Genomic DNA, 19,696 nt, shown 5'->3' with positions numbered 1-19,696 from the left:
AATGTCAAAATGTCACATCAATACTATAAAACAGGGTCATTACAATAATTAATACAATGAAGTCTTACGTTGGTTTAAAATCAATGAACCATTTTATTGATACAACGCATTTTTCTTTTACTGTAGAAGCGAAAATAGTCGCATAAGAATAAAACCTTTTCTTTTTCTCCACAGAAGTTTTATTCCCCCTCCCCTCCCTGAATTTGATCTGATCCTCAACAAAAATCAATAGGATTCTTCCCCTCTGTCATCATGATTTCAAGGTTAAGATGTACAAACGGACGGACGCAAACTTTTGTACCAAAACCAACTCATATCACCCTACCCACGTGGTAGTGTGGTGTATAAAAACAATAACTGAACAAAGTGACACAAACTTAGCCCAACTCAATTCTAAACATTTGTAGCCTTTGTTTAATTTTATAAAGACAAAAATGTTCCAATACTTACTTCCAGTGGCCCGGCGTACGACAGTGTGAGTGAAATTTCCCAAAGCTGCTACAGTTACGATCGAGTCTTTTTTCCCACTGCTCATCTGAAAAATATAGAAACAAAATATTACGATTATTAAAATTTATTAAAAAATCTTAATTTTATACAAACAGTAACATCTACATACAATTATTCTGAAGTTATTAAGCAACACACTTGTCATATAGTGAAACTAGACATAGTAAATATATATATATATATATATATATATATATATACATGTCGTTTCACATGTAACCGTGATGTTCTAGAACAAAAAATGTCTGGTGAATCGGTACATACTGTGTACGACTCTGGAATAAAATATTCAAAATTCCTATTTTGGTAGTTACCTTTACCCTGAAGCTGTATCCGATTTTCATAATTTTTGGTAGGAACGCAAGATTTTAACATGTAGGAACTGCTCCATATTAAAGAAGATATGCATTCCCTTTTGTAAAATTCATAATAATTATATGGTAATAATAAAGTACGATACGTAGCGTATTAACAGAAACACACTTCCCTATTTTTATACCCTCCACCATAGTATGAAGGTATATTAAGTTTGTTGTTCCGTTTGTAACGCATTGAAACAATCATTACCAACACCGTAAAGTATATATATTCTTGAACAGAGTAAGATTCTAAGTCGATCTATGAATATCCGTCCATCTATGAATATCCGTCCATCCGTCTGTGGTAATCACTCTAGCAGCCAAAATATTGAAATAGAACGTTGAAATGTTAAAAAGAGGCCTCTTTTATTTCCAGCCCAAGTTCACGTTCGATGATGGGCTATATCGGTCCCAACTTCAGGTATTTTTTACATTTTTAGCTTCACATTCACACCGAATTAGCTATAACTTAGCATTTATGGTTCCTAGTGGCCAAGAACTTCTCCTGTTTTGGACTAGCCCCTTATAACGAAACCACAATTTTTCAATTGACCAAAAACTTCTCAATTTTTATTCCGAATTACCTAAAATTTTGCATTTAGCCTTAGTGGCCCAAAAACTTATCTTCCTAAAATTCTGGACATAGGTTCATGTTTTGGAATATCCCCATATACAGATGTCAGGTGCTTGGCATTTGGGGTTCAAATGCTCAAAAAACGTAACCACCTAAAATTGTGGGTATAGGACATACCAAATAATGGGTTTTTATAGTACTTTTTGGTTTTCGTAACTACTTACAAAACCCCCTACTAATCAATTATTTTTAGAATGACATTTTGCACTGAATTATTAGTTATTCTATGACGAATACAATAATTGGTTATTGCCAATAGAAGTTGAAAATAAGCTAAAAAATTCTATATTTAGACAGTTGAGGTGGAATTTATTTTCACTTTTAACACACGTTATATTTTTATTTCATTTAGCTCTCTGCTGGATTTGATCATGCGAACTTCTGATTTGTAGCTTACATATGCACCATTTTCAACTTTTTATTTTGTTAATAAAAAAACTCGCATGCCGTCGGTGAGCGTTGAAAACACAACCCTAGAATTTGTAGTCGGACACACACGCTCTTTGCCACCGTACTCATTACTTAGTAAGTAGTAGTTTTAAATTCTTACATTACTTTGTAATGGGTTACATAATGACTAACGGATCCAAATTCTTGCTGGGATATAAAAGTACGATATCAGTTCTTTTGAAGTTTTTATCTACATATTTGGCCCAAATTTGCTATAATTCTCCACCAATTTGTGGTGTACATTGATACTTTCGTAACAGAAAGAAAGCTATGTAATTATTCCATGTTCAGAATTTTTTCATGCTTCTCTGCACCATTCGGCCCGACCGATCTTAATTCTATTTTACTTGAAAATAAATAACAATACATATGATAGAAAAAGTAAAAAAAAAATACAGTTTCAAAGGGTGACTTAATTTTTTTATTTTATAGCGGTAAATTTAGAGAAAAACTTTCTGCATGGAAGTTCTCGAACCAAAAGGATACCCAAATCATCAGATATTCTTATAAAATAAGCTAATGCTTTACATTCGGTATCGTTTCGTGATTTCGTAGACGTTTCGTGATTTCGCGCGAAATCAGGCTAAATTTACCATACTTTTTACTACAAAAATGAAATCATCTCATTTCGTGATTTCAGCGAAATCAACATCGAAATCGCAGTACTCATGATATACAACACTGTATTTGCTCAAGAAAGTTTTGGTACACACTTTTCATTAGAGTTGTGTAGTTCCGGAACAAACTAGTTCCAAGGAAATATTGGAACTATATTCAGCTCTTGCGTTTATATAGTTCCTTTCGTGTTTCTCGTTCCTTCAATTTAACGCCTACGTCGATGTTTCGTTGTTGCTGTTTGTTCGCTGCAATTTATTTATTTTTATGTCAGTTCATCCACCAAACAATGAAAACATTTCGGTCTCGTAACTATTTGGAACGAAGGAAACAAAAAGAGCGACGAAAGAGAAAGATTCGTTGAACTATTTCGGTCCCGGAAATATTTGGAATGAAAGAACGATGGAAGAGAAAGATTCGTTGAACTATTTCGGTCTCGGAACTATTTTGAATAAAATGAACGATGAAAGAGAAAGATTCGTTGAACTATATCGATCTCGGAACTATTTGGAACTATGGAACTATTTTAAGAAACTAGTTCTTTTTGGGAAAGGAACAAGAAAGATCGATCCGCTCCAGGAACTAGATTGCCCAAGTCTATTTTTCATGTATCACAATAAAGAGGGTAGATGTTGAACTGTTCCAACAAAAATTTTAAATATCAATATTTGTAAACAAAAACAAAATTAAATTACTTTATTGCAATGTTAATTTTTCATTGTGCTTCCGTGCGTTTTTTAATGACAATGCTAGAAAAATGCGAATTGTAAAAATTGCTTTCCCATACAAATTTGTTAAAAATACGGCAACAGAAAAATTTCAGAAATTGCAAGAACTCCCGCAGAAATGTCAAAATCAACGTAATAGGCATTGAGATGCCAGCAAACATGCTGGTAGTTCTACTTGGCCAAATGTGTATAGCAGACAATATGAGAAGAGAATATTATTCAGGGCCATTTTTGTTTAAAGCAGGGATGCCCACTATCATTTCCTATTGCATACTTTATGGGGTGTCATTGTGTGAGTGCATTTTTTTAATTGGTTGATTTGTGTGTGTGCAGAGAGTAACGTTCATTGAGCGCACACGTGCGCCCATTTGTGCGACGCTGATTTAAATCAGCGACGCTCGCCTTCATACTTAAGCGGGCTACACACGATCAGTTTTGACTGTCGATTTTTTGCAATTATCGATAACTGTCAAACTGGCCAGCAACCACAAAACATTTTGTGGTTGCCTGATGACTGACAAAAATGAACGGCCACACTGGCAAGCAACCGATTATTTGAGCAAAACTGACTGTGTGTACGCCGCTTTAAAAGTGTAAACATGTATGTATGTATGTATGTATGTATTTCATCTTTATTTTTTCATAAACGTTACAAAATGTTTCTTACACTAGAAAATTTATATTTGAATAAAATTAAAGATGGTTACAGCATGGTTCATGTGAACCGTCTGCCGGAAATTTGAGTTTTATAATTCAATCAATAATTAAATTGTTTTACTAAAAATTGTCTATAATTTAATGCTTCCTTTAAAAAATTATATAAAGAAAACCAGGAAATATCTTCACCACCATTTAATTGAGTTATTATTTCTATCCGGTTTAATTCGCTTTTCTGGAAATATTTTATTCTCCATCTTTTAAGGACTGGGCACCTTCCGAGGAAATGTTCTATTGTCTCATCTTCATTCAGGTTGCATAATGAACAAATTCTTTGGTTTAAAGTTCTAAACATTGTCCCATTTAAATATAAGAGATCTGCTCTTGCGCGCATAATCAATGATATTTGATTTTGATTGTAGCCTTTGCTACAATAGACAGGTCCAAGAGTATGATTGAGACTGCTATATATCCTTTGGGCACTATTTTGGGCTTTGAAGATGTTATTGTTCACATTTTTGTATTGGATAGTATCTAGCAATTTACTACAAGCGTCATACCACGTTCTTTTGTTGTCCATCACATTCTCCACTTGTACAGCATTTTCTAAAAGCTTTGAATTAAAATCCTTATACCAACATATATTTTTCTGTTTGATTTTTAAAGAAAAAGAAAAAGTGTAAACATAACCACTCGTATTCTCTCTTTATTTTCATCGGCCGTGGTTTAACAATGCGAATGCTTGCTAGGAGTACGAACGCATTTTGAGCACTGAACGGGAAAAATAGTGCAAGTAGTAACATTTTGCAGGTCCTTGAACACAACTTTTATCAATTAAAATTTATAATTATGATGTCTTAACGACACTATTAATACGGTATATACACATACCTTTACGATAATTTCCGAAACAAATCAGTAAAATTCTATGTTGTAGTCTATATTGTTTTTAAAATTCATGTTTGATCAGTTGTGCATCTACCGGAAATCAACAAAAAATAAGTGTAAACACCAGGGTGTATTTCAGAGTTTCGTGAAATCTAGTAGATTTCGGAACATGAATGTAAACCAGCTATAAGGTCTTCGAAATATTGAAAATCTTGCAATACCGAAAACAGTGACAATCCTCTACTTCAAAATACCAAAATATGGTACATTTTCAATTCTAAATATATAAATATAAACATCGCCAATTTTTTCCCACTAATAAATTAAAGTTGTTTTAATAAAATATTAAAACAACGACTATGGGATTAGGCCTGACTATTTTGAAAAACAATATAAATTACATTGTAATACTCTGTACCAAATTTCAAAAATTTATCTTAAATAGTGTGAACTCTGTCTGTTGAATATACTTTGTGTCAACAACTTTTAAAATAGATATACGTAAATCTACAGAACATTTTTAAATTTCATGAATTGTGGTCAAGATTTTTGTTTTTTTTTCACGAAGTACTTTCAGAAATTTAGGCCTGTTAGTGTAGGATGCAGAAGATAATGTTACGTAGTTCGCATTACTGGTGAAATCTGTATGTCCACAAAAAACATGGTTCCACGTTATTTTACGTTTGTTTTTTTCCTAGTCTTTAGCCAAAAATTTGACACAGACAGGAAACCAAATTCAAATTATTTAAAAAATAATAATCAATAGTTTTCAATAATATGATACTATCGTGGTATGTTTTTACTAGCCTGCTCAGGTTATACAAAGGGAACTTTTCCAAGCCACAGAACCAATCACAGTAGACAGTATTAATATATACAGCCCAGCCAGAATGAAGTGAAGAACACAATCAGACACATCAGATGTCAGGGTCTAGACTAGATGATTTCGACAGCTATATATCGACATTGACATATCGAGTGTCATCTCAGGTCCTGAGAATGAATGAAGACTTCTTCGGTAAAACGATGTATTAAAATGAGCGATTCTATATATGGAAAGCGGAAAGGCCAAAACACCGATTGAGTAAACAAGTGAACATTAGAAAGATAAAGTAAAGAATTGGAAGAATTTTATCTATGTTCTAAGTTCGGTCTATGGCTTCGTAAATTGTTCTGTATCAGTTATTTAACAATGATGGTAATGTTTTATTTTTTTAAGCCATATATTGCTAATGACTTCTGTATTTTTAATTTATATTCACATTGGCAATTTTGATGAGATTTGTGTTACTTATTTTAGAATTAGTCAGTTTAATCTCAGTTTGGCTATTTTGCATTTAATCTAATATTACATATTTTTTTTAAACAATTTTACATTTTATTTTAAAATTTACACAACAAAAGTGCTATTAAATTGATTTAAATTGATGGGTAGTAGTTATGGATTTTGCATATACGGCCACGAGATTTTTGAAGTAGTATATTTTAAATTAATTTACTACTCACACTTATTCTTGAGCTCGTAACGATATAAAATTAGAAAAAAATCTATAAAAAACTAGGAGAACGGATGAGGATCATGTTTATATTTATTCAATGAATTTAAGATTTTTGTATGTTCCGAATAGACTCAAAAACGGCTCAACCGATTTTTCTGAAAATTTCAGAGACAGTACAGGGAAGACACGTGGTGAAAATAGGCTATATGTTTTTTTTTAATTTCGTCGGGGCGGGGAACCTTCCCTAGGCCCAATTTTTTAAAAATTTGCGAGGCAACAGTGATTTAATCTCCGACCCCAGGTACTTATTTAGAGCCTAATGACCCGACCACGACAATTTTTTTTAAATATGTTATATCTCTGAAACTACTGAACCGATTTTCATGAGAATTTCAAAGAATGTACAGGGAGGACCCCTGGTGAAAATAGGCTATATGTTCTTTTGAATTTCGGAAGGGCGGGGCACCCTCCTGTGCCCTATTTTTTAAAAACGCTATTTTAAAACGCTCACTTTTTAAATATGTTATATATACAAAACTACTGAACCGATTTTCCTGAAATTTTCAGAGAATATACAGGGAGGACCAATGGTGGAAATAGGTTATATAATTGTTGAATTTCGGAGGGGGTGGGGAACCTCCCCTAGGCCCAATTTTTTAAAACCGCTATTTTGGAAAAACTTACGAACGTATGGGTTAGAAAATAAATTTGCGAGGCAACAGTGGTTGAATCTCTGACCCCGGGTACCTATTTATAGCCTAATGACCCGACCACGACAACTTTTTTAAATATGGTATATCTCTGAAACTACTGAACCGATTTTCATGAAAATTTCAAAGAATGTACAGGGAGGACCCGTAGTGAAAAAAGGCTATATGTTCTTTTGAGTTTCGGAGGGGCGGGGAACCTCCCCTATTCCCTATTTTTTAAAAACGCTATTTTAGCACGCTAACTTTTTAAATATCTTATATTTCTGAAACTACTGAACCGATTTTCCTGAAAAATTCAGAGAATATACAGGGATGACCCCTGGTGAAAATAGACTATATATTTTGTTGAATTTCAGAGGCGCGGGGAATCTCCCCTAGGCCCCATTTTTTAAAAAAGCTATTTTTGTAAATCTTGCGAACGTATCGGTTTGAAAATGAATTTGCAATGGTGGTTGTGTCTCTCACCTTAGGTCCTTATTTGGGATCTAAAGGCCCGACCATGCCTTTTTATACCCTACACCACTATGTGGGGAGGGTATTATAAGTTGGTTTTGACCAAAAAGTTGGTAATGCATCGAAATAATGGTCGTAGACACATACTTATATATACCAATGAATGTCTCGACGAGCTGAGTCGATCTGGCTAAACTTTGTAATCACGATACATGTCGCAATTTTGATCGGATCGTCACGAAATTTTGGTCGGAAATTTGATGGTCGGATAATATTTAGGGGTCGGAATGGGCAAAAAACGTATGTGGATAAAAATACAACGTTTTTTTCCAAAGCGAATATCTTAGCTTCTGTATAGGGTATACCAAAAGCAAAAGCTGACAATGAAAGTAGAAAATATCACCTTTCTAATGATGTTAAGTAGGTTCTCGTAGGTGATCAAACAACGAAGATATCACAATAGTCGCAAATAAAGCCCAAATTTTCATTTTTGCGATTTTAATTATAATGACGAATATAACAGCTTTGGTTCTGGACTTTCCAAAAGTATGAAAGTAGAAGATCACATCTTTACAATGCTGCAAACTAGGTCGGCGTAAGTGACCAAATAACGGAGATATCGCAATAGTTGGTAATACATCCCATTTTTCAATTTTTTTGGAAATCACGCTACAGGTCTCAATTTTGATCGGATCGTCACGAAATTTTGAGGGTTAATTGGGGTCTCAAGAAGAAGCCTATTTATTTTGGTGATGGTCGGATAATATTTAGGGGTCGAAATGAGAAAAAAATTTATTTGGAGAAAAAGTCAACATTTTATTCCAAAGCAAATTTCTCAGCGTCTATAAGGGGTATAAAAAAAGCAAAACCTGGCAAGGAAAGTAGAAAATATAACCTTTATGCCGGCCATACACTATGGACATGCAAGACAGCAAACGATGAACCCTTGTGTACGTGTGTGATTGAATAGTGTGTGGCATTGCTTCAATTCATATTCCAAAAATGATGAATTTTCCTTCAGAACTCGATTTTGGGTTGAAGTTTTCCAAATCAAAACTATTTTGATTTTAATCCTGCTTAAAACATTATCACATACGTTGACAAAAACTTCAAAATGTACCAATACTAACGGGTGATTTTTTTGAGGTTAGGATTTTCATGCATTAGTATTTGACAGATCACGTGGGATTTCAGACATGGTGTCAAAGAGAAAGATGCTCAGTATGCTTTGACATTTCATCATGAATAGACTTACTAACGAGCAACGCTTGCAAATCATTGAATTTTATTACCAAAATCAGTGTTCGACAAATTTTGTTCAGCGATGAGGCTCATTTCTGGTTGAATGGCTACGTAAATAAGCAAAATTGCCGCATTTGGAGTGAAGAGCAACCAGAAGCCGTTCAAGAACTGCCCATGCATCCCGAAAAATGCACTGTTTGGTGTGGTTTGTACGCTGGTGGAATCATTGGACCGTATTTTTTCAAAGATGCTGTTGGACGCAACGTTACGGTGAATGACGATCGCTATCGTTCGATGCTAACAAACTTTTTGTTGCCAAAAATGGAAGAACTGAACTTGGTTGACATGTGGTTTCAACAAGATGGCGCTACATGCCACACAGCTCGCGATTCTATGGCCATTTTGAGGGAAAACTTCGGAGAACAATTCATCTCAAGAAATGGACCGGTAAGTTGGCCACCAAGATCATGCGATTTGACGCCTTTAGACTATTTTTTGTGGGGCTACGTCAAGTCTAAAGTCTACAGAAATAAGCCAGCAACTATTCCAGCTTTGGAAGACAACATTTCCGAAGAAATTCGGGCTATTCCGGCCGAAATGCTCGAAAAAGTTGCCCAAAATTGGACTTTCCGAATGGACCACCTAAGACGCAGCCGCGGTCAACATTTAAATGAAATTATCTTCAAAAAGTAAATGTCATGGACCAATCTAACGTTTCAAATAAAGAACCGATGAGATTTTGCAAATTTTATGCGTTTTTTTTAAAAAAAAAGTTATCAAGCTCTTAACAAATCACTCGTTATTAAAAATGCATGCCCACTGTGTATGGGATACTTTACAGCGATGTAATGTAGGTTGTCGTAGGTGGTCAAACAACGAAGATAACGCAATAGTCGCTAATAGAACCCAACTTTTCATTTTTGCGATTTTAATAATAATGAAGAATATCACACCTTTGGTTGGGGACCATCTAAAAGCAAAGCCTGACTAAGAAAGTAGAAAATCCCATTTTTAAAATTATGCAAAGTAGGTTGGCGTAGGTGGTCAAATAATAGAGATATCGCAATAGTCGGTGTTTTTCTGCAATCACACTACAGGTCGGAATTTTGATCGGATCATTACGAAATTTTTTCACAGAGATAGAAGAATATTGATGTTGGTGATGTCGATAGTAGTCAAATATAAAATTAAATATTTATTATTTTGGTTCAGTTAGCAGCCTTAAGTCATTTGGTATAAAAACCAGATAGGTGAAAACTTTCGTAACTCCCTAAAAGAAATGTTTTCGAGTGAAAAGATTATGCACAGAGGTAGTGGTGTAGGGTATCACAAAGACGGCCCCGTACCGACTATAGCCTTTTCTCACTTGTTTAAATATGTTATATCTCCAAAATTTCTGGACCGATTTCCATGTAATTTTCAGATGATGTATATGATGTCCCCTGGTGAAAATAAAAATAAGCTATATTTATTGTTGAATTTTTTAAACATGTTTAATCTCCAAAACTTCCAAACAGGGTTGTCCCTTGGTGGTAATAGGCTATATATTTCGTTGAATTTCTGATGAGCGGGTTATCTCCTGAGCCCTATTTTTTAAATGTGCTATATATGTAAAACTTACGAACGTGTCCCATTCCCCGACCCAGGGTACATATTTTAGCCATAAGTCCCAACCACTCCCACTTTCTTAAATATCTCAATAATCAATGGAAATACCAGATGTAATGCATAACGAAGCTTTGGTTTTATTGGAAAGCAAGTGTTTAGATTAGAAGGCAACATATCGATAGCTATAGCTTCATCAGGTATATAAGGTACATTATAAGAAGGTGGAAGGACGACACAGTCACCCCTTAAGTTGTCACTGGATATTCATTTGAATGAAGGGCACACATGCAATATTTAATAGAAGCTATCATCTTGAACGAATGTACGATGGCATATAAAAATTCTGTAAAAGCTTTAGAACGATTCTTTATGGATTAAAGAAGCAATTCACGTTTAGATTTCAGACAAACACTTCCAGTTATACTATTCCAGCAGATGAAATAAATGTATGCCTCAAGTCATCAGTTCTTTGGCGGTATGTTAAAATTGCATATCGACACCAACATTTCTGAAGATTATAATTAGCGATGCAAGAACATTTAATTGACCTAAGAAAAGGTAACATACAAGAGTTTCAAGGACCAGCAACGCGGACCGGATCGGCTAGTATTAAATAAAATAAAATACATATTTCTATGTGTAAAAAATGTCAAGAAATAAGAACCATTCTGAAATACGAGCAGCTTGAAAACACAAGGCGCTCTTTCTAATTTCTGATTCTACTGTACATATTTACTTCATAATGCCCATGTTGTTTTCACTTAACTTCAATTAGTCTTCAACTTTCACATTTGTTGAATATATATGTATATGCATGTGTATGTCAAATAGCGAACATCTTTTATATATCCATTTGGTTCACTCAATCTCTGATTGGATGAATGATGTTGATGACACAACTGACTTCATTCAAATGTAATCGACAATGCACAATCACAAACCTTTTGAGTCCAATCAGAGGATTGTCAAAATGACGTTACAGAGGCTATGAAGACGAATGAACAGACGTAGAAAAACATTGATGAGACACTTGTTGGTTTAAACGGAACCCCATCGGTGCACATGGATGTCAAATTTCGACTTTAACCGAACATCACATCAAGTTATCTTTACATGACTACAATACACGCGTTATCCTTTATTCATGTGAACGAGTGTACCGACATCACGTCTTGTTCATGTGACATTTGAACATGAAAGAAAATGCATTCATCGAACGTCATATGGCTTTTCTCGTTTCTCCTTGTCCATTAGTTTCTACAATGGATTGTTCTTATTTTGTGATAGCATTACCAGTGAACCACCCCACGAGAATAGATCCATATAGAGAATACACAGTGGTCTCTGTCATTGGGGAAATCAAACAATTAAACATTTCAAAAAAATGCAATGACAATCTGTTGTGGGATTATTATTGCATCATTCCAAACAAGGTTTAATACCAATGAGACCTGGATATTTTTCGAAATACGAAGTTAGAGTCACTTTAAATGACTTTACATAGAGCGGTATCATCGTACCTCCAATTTGACAACCTGCAATGCCGAATTGCAGCAATATGGACATTTGGCGTCAATTTTTCGTAGAGAAGTTTTCTGACATTGAGTGTCGAATTACAATTATTGTTCTGTGAAAAATCTACTAAAATTCTCAAAATACCAAAAATCGGGATGTACCGTTATGTGGGGGCTATACCAAAATGTAGACCTATGTCCAAAATGTTTCGTGACTACGCCATTTAGATATGACTTTATTAGCCGGATTTAGCGCATTATCAGATTTTATTTTCTAAATCCGGCCATAATCTACCAGATTTCCCATACAAAAATTAATCCTCGTATTGAGTGGATTTGTTTTAAATCCGGCATAAATCCTCGTATACAACTCTGTTTTTTTGCAACATGTTGCTAGAGAATACAAAAAGCTGGCACAAGAAACAAGGTAGATGCGTCTGTGAATTGCTACAACAAAAACAATTTAAAATGTCAAAATTTTTAAACAAGGCAAAAAATTAAATTGGCTTTGATAAACAAACATGAATTTAATCAACCAAGATTAACATTTACGATGTCTAAACGATAAAACAATTCATTATTTGCTCATTAGTTAGGATTAGTAGCATAATGTGCTAACATTTTTAATATTAAACGATAAACTTGTAATTTGCCGTATGTTTTTTGAGACGAATTCAATTTACAACAACTTCTTTTGACGTTTCAAATTCGATCAGATGGGCTGATGCATCTACCTTGTTAATTGTGCTATGAACAAAAATCAGCTGATGGCCATTAAAATCCTCCAAAGGTATATCAAAATGCAATGAGATTTGTACTGCATTTATTAAATCCAGTTAAGGATTTATGGCTAGTCTAAATGAGCTACAAAAAGTGGTTAAAACCAGGGATGCCAACTGTTCCGAGGTAAAAATCACTACAGACAAGTTGTGTTAAAAACCACCAAAAATCTCTACTGACTAATGTTTGGTTTACATTCGGCTTCGTTTCGTGATTTCACAGGCTTTTCGTGATTTCGCGCGGAATCAAGCAAAATTTATCATGATTTCGCATACAAAAATGAAATCATCTCATTTCGTGATTTCAGCGAAATCAACATCGAAATCACAGTACACATGATATACAACCTTGCTTTTGCCTAAAAAAGTACCAAAAGTTGCAACACTTTTCACGTATGACAATAAACAAGGTAGATGTGCGAATTGCTGCAACAAAAAATGTTAGTATCAAAATTTGTAAACAATGTGAAAAAATATTAAATTACTTTGTTACAATGCTATTTTTCATTGTGTTCCCGTACTTTTTTAATGGTAATTTTAGAAAATAGAGCGAATTGTCAAATATTGCTTCCCCATACAAATTTCCTAAAAACTACGGGAACGGAAAAATGACGGAAATTGCAAAAGCTCCAGCAGAAATGTCAAAAATTAACGTATTAGTTATAATATTAGATACCAATGAACATATGAACATGCTTGCTGCTGGTTTCTACTAGGCCAAAATTTTATGGCAGAAAACAGGACAAGAGGGTGTTATTCGTCGCTATTTTTGTTTAAAGAGAATTGCAAGTCTTGCTAGATTTCGGTGTACGGGAACGCATTTTTAGCACTAAACGGAAAAACTACTGCAAGTACTAATATTTTGCAGGTTCTGAGCACAACTTTTATCTATCAGAATTTATTATTATGATGTCTCAACGATAAAATCATTATTTTTTTTTTTTATTTTTTGGTACTATGCACATTTAATACTATATATAGATAATTTTACGATAATTTTCGAAATAAAGTTGTAAAGTTATATATTGTCTTAAATGGTAGAATAAGAAAAGGTAGCAGCAATACACAGCTGACTGAACTGGGTTGTAACGTTAGTGTCAAATTTCATATGACATTTTATACGTTTATTTCTATTTCGATGTACATTAGGGACATATATTTTTTGAGAAAAAAAATATATCATTCGGAAAAAACCATTTCCCAGAAAGACTTCTTCATATCAATGATATGTAACCTCCTCCAAGTTCGAACGATAAGCCGCGCAGTAAATCCCCGCTTGTAGAGGCGATACAACGTTTGTTAATATGTGAGGTATTTTGTTAAAATTTAAAAAAATAAGCCCTAATAAACATGTGCTTCTTTGATTTCTAAAACAAAACATTGAAACAGCTTCTCCTTTTTCTATGAATTTCCAGCGACCCCAAACTTGTCTGCAAGAATTCTACTTTCTGCGAGAATTTATGCATTTAGTGGAATGATGTGGAAACATAAAAATTGAAAATGTAACGAATTTTCATTCATGTTTTCCAAAATATTCAACCAAATGTGAAAAATTATTAGTTTTTTAAATTAATTCTCTTTCGAGTTGAGCTATTTAGTTTATTTAGTTTTTTAAATTCCAATAATTTATAGACATTTCCTTGTTTTGTTTACAAATACAACTGGCAGTAACGTTACAAACAAAAACAAATTCCTTTGTGGTTGTTATTCGAGTTGTATTTGTTGTAGTATTACCTTTACCTTGTATTTGTTCTACCATGATTGTCTTATATTTTTGATGTTTAATTCAATTTACAACAACTTGTTTTGAAAATTCATGTTCGCTCAGCTGCGCATATGCATCTACCTTGATCATTGCGATATGTTTGAAATCAACAAAAAATAAGTGTAAACACCGGGGTGTATTTCAGGATTTCGTGAAATCCAGTGGATTTTGGAGCGCAAGTGTAAACTTGGCATAAGAGCAAAAAACACTACGAAAATGTGTAAAAACGGCAGAAATTATGAATAGTTATGCAGAAAGAGAGAAATTTAAAAAATCGCACTTTCACGTTTTTGCCCATTTCTTCAATAAAGTATCCGATTCTCATGCTTTTCTATATTAGCTGTGTCTTTTTACGTGATAATTAGTTATAATTATTACTAATGTTGCAGATTTTAACAGTTGTATAAAGGAAAAGTTGCTCTTAAACAGTGGTTTTTGCACACCAACATGGCTTCCATGGTTAAAACCTTAAAATATACACCCCGATGGTACAGTTATATAGGAGCTGTACAAATTTAACAATTTGAATATAATCCGCATCCTATGGTGGAGGGTATAAAAATTAAAAATAAAACTGATCTGATTTCAAAAACTGAAAAGCCAATTGATAATTCCCTTTGCCGGGATGAAATCATGATATTGGTAGCGATCAGTAAGTTTTGCAAGCTGTCAGTGCGTTTTGTAAACATTTTTCTCTGCAAAGAGGAAAGTGATGAAGTTAAGCCAATGGGGGAATACTCCAGACTTAAACAACTGTTGAGAAATTTTATTTTATATATTTCATATCTCTCTTTTTGTTGATATTTGTGTTACAGACATTTTTTCAGTTTCCGGTTTAACCGGTTTCGTCTTTGGACATCCTAAACGATTTAAGTGGTCTGTACCAAAATATGAATATGTTATATGTATAGTTATTGTCACCCCATTATAACGCTTTGACCAAAGTTCTACATTCATATAGATGTACATTTGCCCATACAGCTGTGAACACTGTGCACTGGTTACATTTTGTTGATATTTGCGCCCAATATACGTACATACATACACACAAATGTTAAAGTAGGGACACATGGATATTTTAAAAATTATTTGCAGTTTAGAGCGGCAAGTTTAGCATTTTCCACATGCGTTTATGTTGCTTTTAGTGCTGTCATGTGGAGATGTCCACCAAAGTATTTACTTACGGTTTATAGTTGTATACAATCCGCTTAAAGGGATTTGTGAATGAATTCTATGTTCCCCTTTTCTAGTTTAAGTGGTGCTGCGTGTGGCAATCGGGGTGATATGGAGTGGTAGAATAAGTTTAGAACATTTTCATATCATAATAGTAAACTATGTTTGTATGAACATACGTTTCGTTCATTGTTTATTGAATCAAGAGGTCCTTTGTATTGCAAAGCTTCGTTGGGATTGCTGTCAGAAGATACACTTACTTCAAATGGTAATGGTAAAACTTTTAATTTAATTGTGTCACTTAACATGAAGAATAATTTACGAACTAAACAGTACAGCTGTCAAAATTTGAGTAAAAAACAGCAATTGTTACAAAATATCTTGGAGGAAATACGATACAAATTAAGTACGGGTTTAGGAATTTATTATGCATGAATAACGCCGCTTCGCTTACTCTTTTCTGTCTGAGTAGAATTTCCCTGCTTGCAATTTTTGCCGAGGACTCAGATATCAATTGACATTTGATTAGAAAATTCTGTTAATTTTTTGCAACATTGCAACCTATTACGACGGTACAAGTTTTTGCAAAGCAAGTCCATATTTCCCTAGAAACGGTCCCGAAAGCTGTAAAAAAACTACGGTCACTAAGTGTAGTGCCTGATGCACGCGACTACGTTCAAACGGAGAAAACGTGTTGTTCCAAACTTTCAAAGATCAAAAATTTCGACATAATGTAGTTTAAAGCATTTTTGTGGACAGTTTTGAAAATGTTGCAGCAAATAATCCTTGTGCTCCTTATTAAAACAGCACAATTTTTTCTTTTAAAAGCACATTCATATGTTCCCACAACAACGCCGAAGGGACAAGTAAGACTTCTCTGAGTGCACGCCGATTCATATAGGCTCAATGATAATGGATCTACTTTTTATCGCCGAATCCGAACAACGCGCAGTGATTCAGAATCCTGGGTTTACCAGGCCAAAACTCTATAACTTTTGAACGGAAAGAAATATTTTCAACCAATCAAATTAGGACCAGTAGTTGTAGAGGAATTCGAGGTCAACATTTTGATTTTTTTTTTTATATTTTGCACCAAAATGTGTTTTTGTGTTTTTATATGTTCCAATCTATTTAAAACGCCAATAAACTACATATAAAAATACAAAACACATTTTTTTTAAATTGTCAGAGAATGTAAATTTAGTTTAAAAACTTGGTCTTTCATAAAACTTATATGGGGAAAAATTTGTAAAATTGAGTTTTCCTTTTTAAAAATATCAAAAAAAAAATTTTGGCGCTACATCAATGATTTTTGGTACATACATTAAGAAAAAAATCGTCATTCCAAATATATTTTTGTTAATAACCTTGACCGTTGCGCGCAAAAGATATGACCATTTTAATTTTAATATTTAGAAAAAATCCTAAAATAATCGTGGCTTGATATAATAAGCTGTTGAATCCTATTACTGTTTTCTGAATTTGTACCCTTTACGATCATGTCAAAATACTCATAAAATGTTTCAATGGATTCGCAAAAAATCAAATTTATTACAAAATTGTACTTATTTGCAAATATATTTTTGAAATAAAAGCGCTAATGCTTACAAAAAATATGAAAAAAAATACAACAGCATCCAGACATTGTGAGAAATAAAATGAAGCCAATGGCGTGAAGGTCGGAGCTATAATATTCATGTTATTTGCAAAAATGCGAAGAAAATATGAGGAAAAAATAAAAATTATATTATTCTAATTTTGTTGTTATATGATTTTAAATGAAAAGTTGAAGAAAAAAATGTTAGAGTTCTTTCTCTTTTTCGTAAAAATTTCGTGCAATAATGATTATATTCCGTTGCAACCAATTTTTGCTTTATAGTTTACCTATTGGCGAACCAATTTTTGCTTTATAGTTTACCTATTGGCGAACGTATGTATTTAGAACATTATATTAAATCACAAGGACTTCGTATTGTGGCATAAAATTAAAATAAAGTTAAAGTAAATATTACAACTATTGAAGCGCATAGAAACCGCCTAGTCGTGGAAATGACATGGTGCGCATCCGATTTTCGAAAACAGCGGATCAATCCCTTTTATTTGATATACACTTTGTGAAATTCTATTTGGTGACCACGATGTAGCATCTGTTGCATATTAGGGGGTAAAAAGCAGTAAAATGGCTATGATTTCCACGAAGTACATTTACATTTTATGCGCATCCGATTTCAATGATCACCATTAAATAATACATCATTCTATGCCGTTTCAATGCGATCCATCAAGAACCGTGGATGTAGCATCGCACTCAATTTTTAGGAAAAATCTATTATATCTCTGGATTCGCGATAGTTTTTAAATATCTGTTTTAGCAAATTTTAAACACGCGTATCGATCTATTTATTTAAGTAGAACTGACACATCCAAAGCTCGTTTCACTACGCGATATTTTCAAAAAAAAAATTCAAATTTTCGAAATTTGAGGGGTATCATATCCGCCGATCTAGTGGACCGATTTGGACGCGTTGCGGCTTATTAGATTCAGAACGCAGAAAAAAACTAATTTTACGCGGGTTTCCACGGAAATCGCAAGACAGTTGTAAAATGTGGACCAAAAAATAGGTTTTTCAGAAAAATTTACGCACAAAAATGTTGACTTTGAACGAAGATTGCTACGATCCTTTGAAGACTACACGCTCGACTTATACATCAAAAATGCGAATTCGCGACTACTACAATCACATATTAAGCTTTTAGACAAATCTAGTTGCGCGTCCGGATTAGAGCAAAAATTCCAAAACCAACTTTTGTTTGCTTCTAAATGTCAGCATCCTTTTGACGCGGTTAAAGTGAAAATTCGAAAAAATGATACGTAGGAAGCTTAATGTCTGAAGTGTACTCTTTAACTTTCTCTTTGAGCATTAAGCTGTGCATTGTGTTCTAAAGCTAATAATAAGACTATAACAAAAAAAACGCGTTTGCTTCAACACATTTTTCCATATTTTTTACATTAATGTGGTCACAATTATTTTAAAAAATCCCTCGGTGAATCGTGCTGAAACAGTTCATTTTACCGATATACGTTCAGAGTTTGTGTTGATGTACAACAGTTCGCTTGTTACAATACACCAAACATACTCTTCAACATAAGTTAAATTTCTACAAATATGCCCATATAATTCATATAAAACATTATTTATTAAAAAAAATCATTTGTGTAAAAATCTGTAATTCGTATGAGAAAACGGTAAGAAAAAATACACATCTTACCCACATAATTTCAATAAATTTCAAAAATTGTTAAACGGACGTAAAGAAATACATATCTTCTGAAAGAGGATACTCACAGGCATTTTTTTGCGAAGGCGAACCTTTGTTTTATATTGTTCCCAAAAAGTTCTAGTACACTAAAATTGGAATTTCCCTAAAATTTAGTATCTGAAGGAAAATAAAATAGCTCACGCTACGGTATTTTATTAAAACGTTTCATCAAGGCAACAATCCTACCTACTTACCAAAAAAGAATGAACGCAATATCTGTTATAGTTTCCGAGCATAGAATCCCATATAGAAATTAGAAATCGGTGACGACAAAAATTTGTGCAGGAAACTAAATTTCAGAACCACTGTGCGGCGCACAGAGTTGCCGCTTCCATACTAAAATTGAAGGAGTTGACCACAAGTACTAATGATGGCATAGGAATGAAAAATTTCAAGTTTGGTCCATATCGGTTCAAATTTGGATATAGCCCCCATATATATCTTTCCCCGATTTTGCTATAAATTGGTCAATTTTAATCGAATAGCCTTCAAATTTAATATGTGATATTTATTAGGCATCTTAGTAGTTTTACCGATATTCTCACAAATCGGTTCAGATTTGAATATAGACATCATATATATCTTTCCCCGATTTTCCTATAACTCGGTCAATTTTAATTGAATAGCCTTCAAATTTAATATGCTATATTTGCTTCGGCCCCTGATCAGTTTTACCGATTTTGACAAAATCTTTTCAGATTTGGATACAGCCCCCATATATATCTTGGAATGTTTTCTTATTCTCTTTTTTAGTTTTACCAATTTTGACAGAAATCGGTTTGGATTTGGAT

The 19,696-nt window shown here is 33.6% G+C and overlaps 2 protein-coding genes across 11 annotated transcripts in view; one reads left to right on the top strand and one right to left on the bottom strand.

The window, feature by feature from the left end:
* The window catches only part of Pde8 (phosphodiesterase 8), a 279,303-nt gene that overhangs the window by 140,867 nt on the left and 118,740 nt on the right, over positions 1–19,696 (bottom strand). For all 10 annotated transcript variants that reach the window (XM_073955384.1, XM_073955383.1, XM_073955386.1 and 7 more), the window contains exon 4: positions 451–535. In XM_073955384.1, coding sequence (XP_073811485.1) covers positions 451–535 — 85 coding nt within the window. The remainder of the gene's footprint in view (positions 1–450; positions 536–19,696) is intronic.
* On the top strand, positions 8,920–9,438 carry LOC141386576 (uncharacterized). Its single transcript, XM_073955395.1, has one exon. It carries the CDS (start codon positions 8,920–8,922, stop codon positions 9,436–9,438), a length of 519 nt encoding a protein of 172 aa, XP_073811496.1.

The sequence above is a fragment of the Musca autumnalis genome, unplaced genomic scaffold, assembly GCF_047663935.1.
Source record: "Musca autumnalis isolate F117 unplaced genomic scaffold, ASM4766393v1 scaffold_5, whole genome shotgun sequence".
Lineage (NCBI taxonomy): Eukaryota > Metazoa > Arthropoda > Insecta > Diptera > Muscidae > Musca > Musca autumnalis.
The sequence above is the reverse complement of the archived record's forward strand: the minus strand, read 5'-3'. Positions and strand labels throughout refer to the sequence as shown.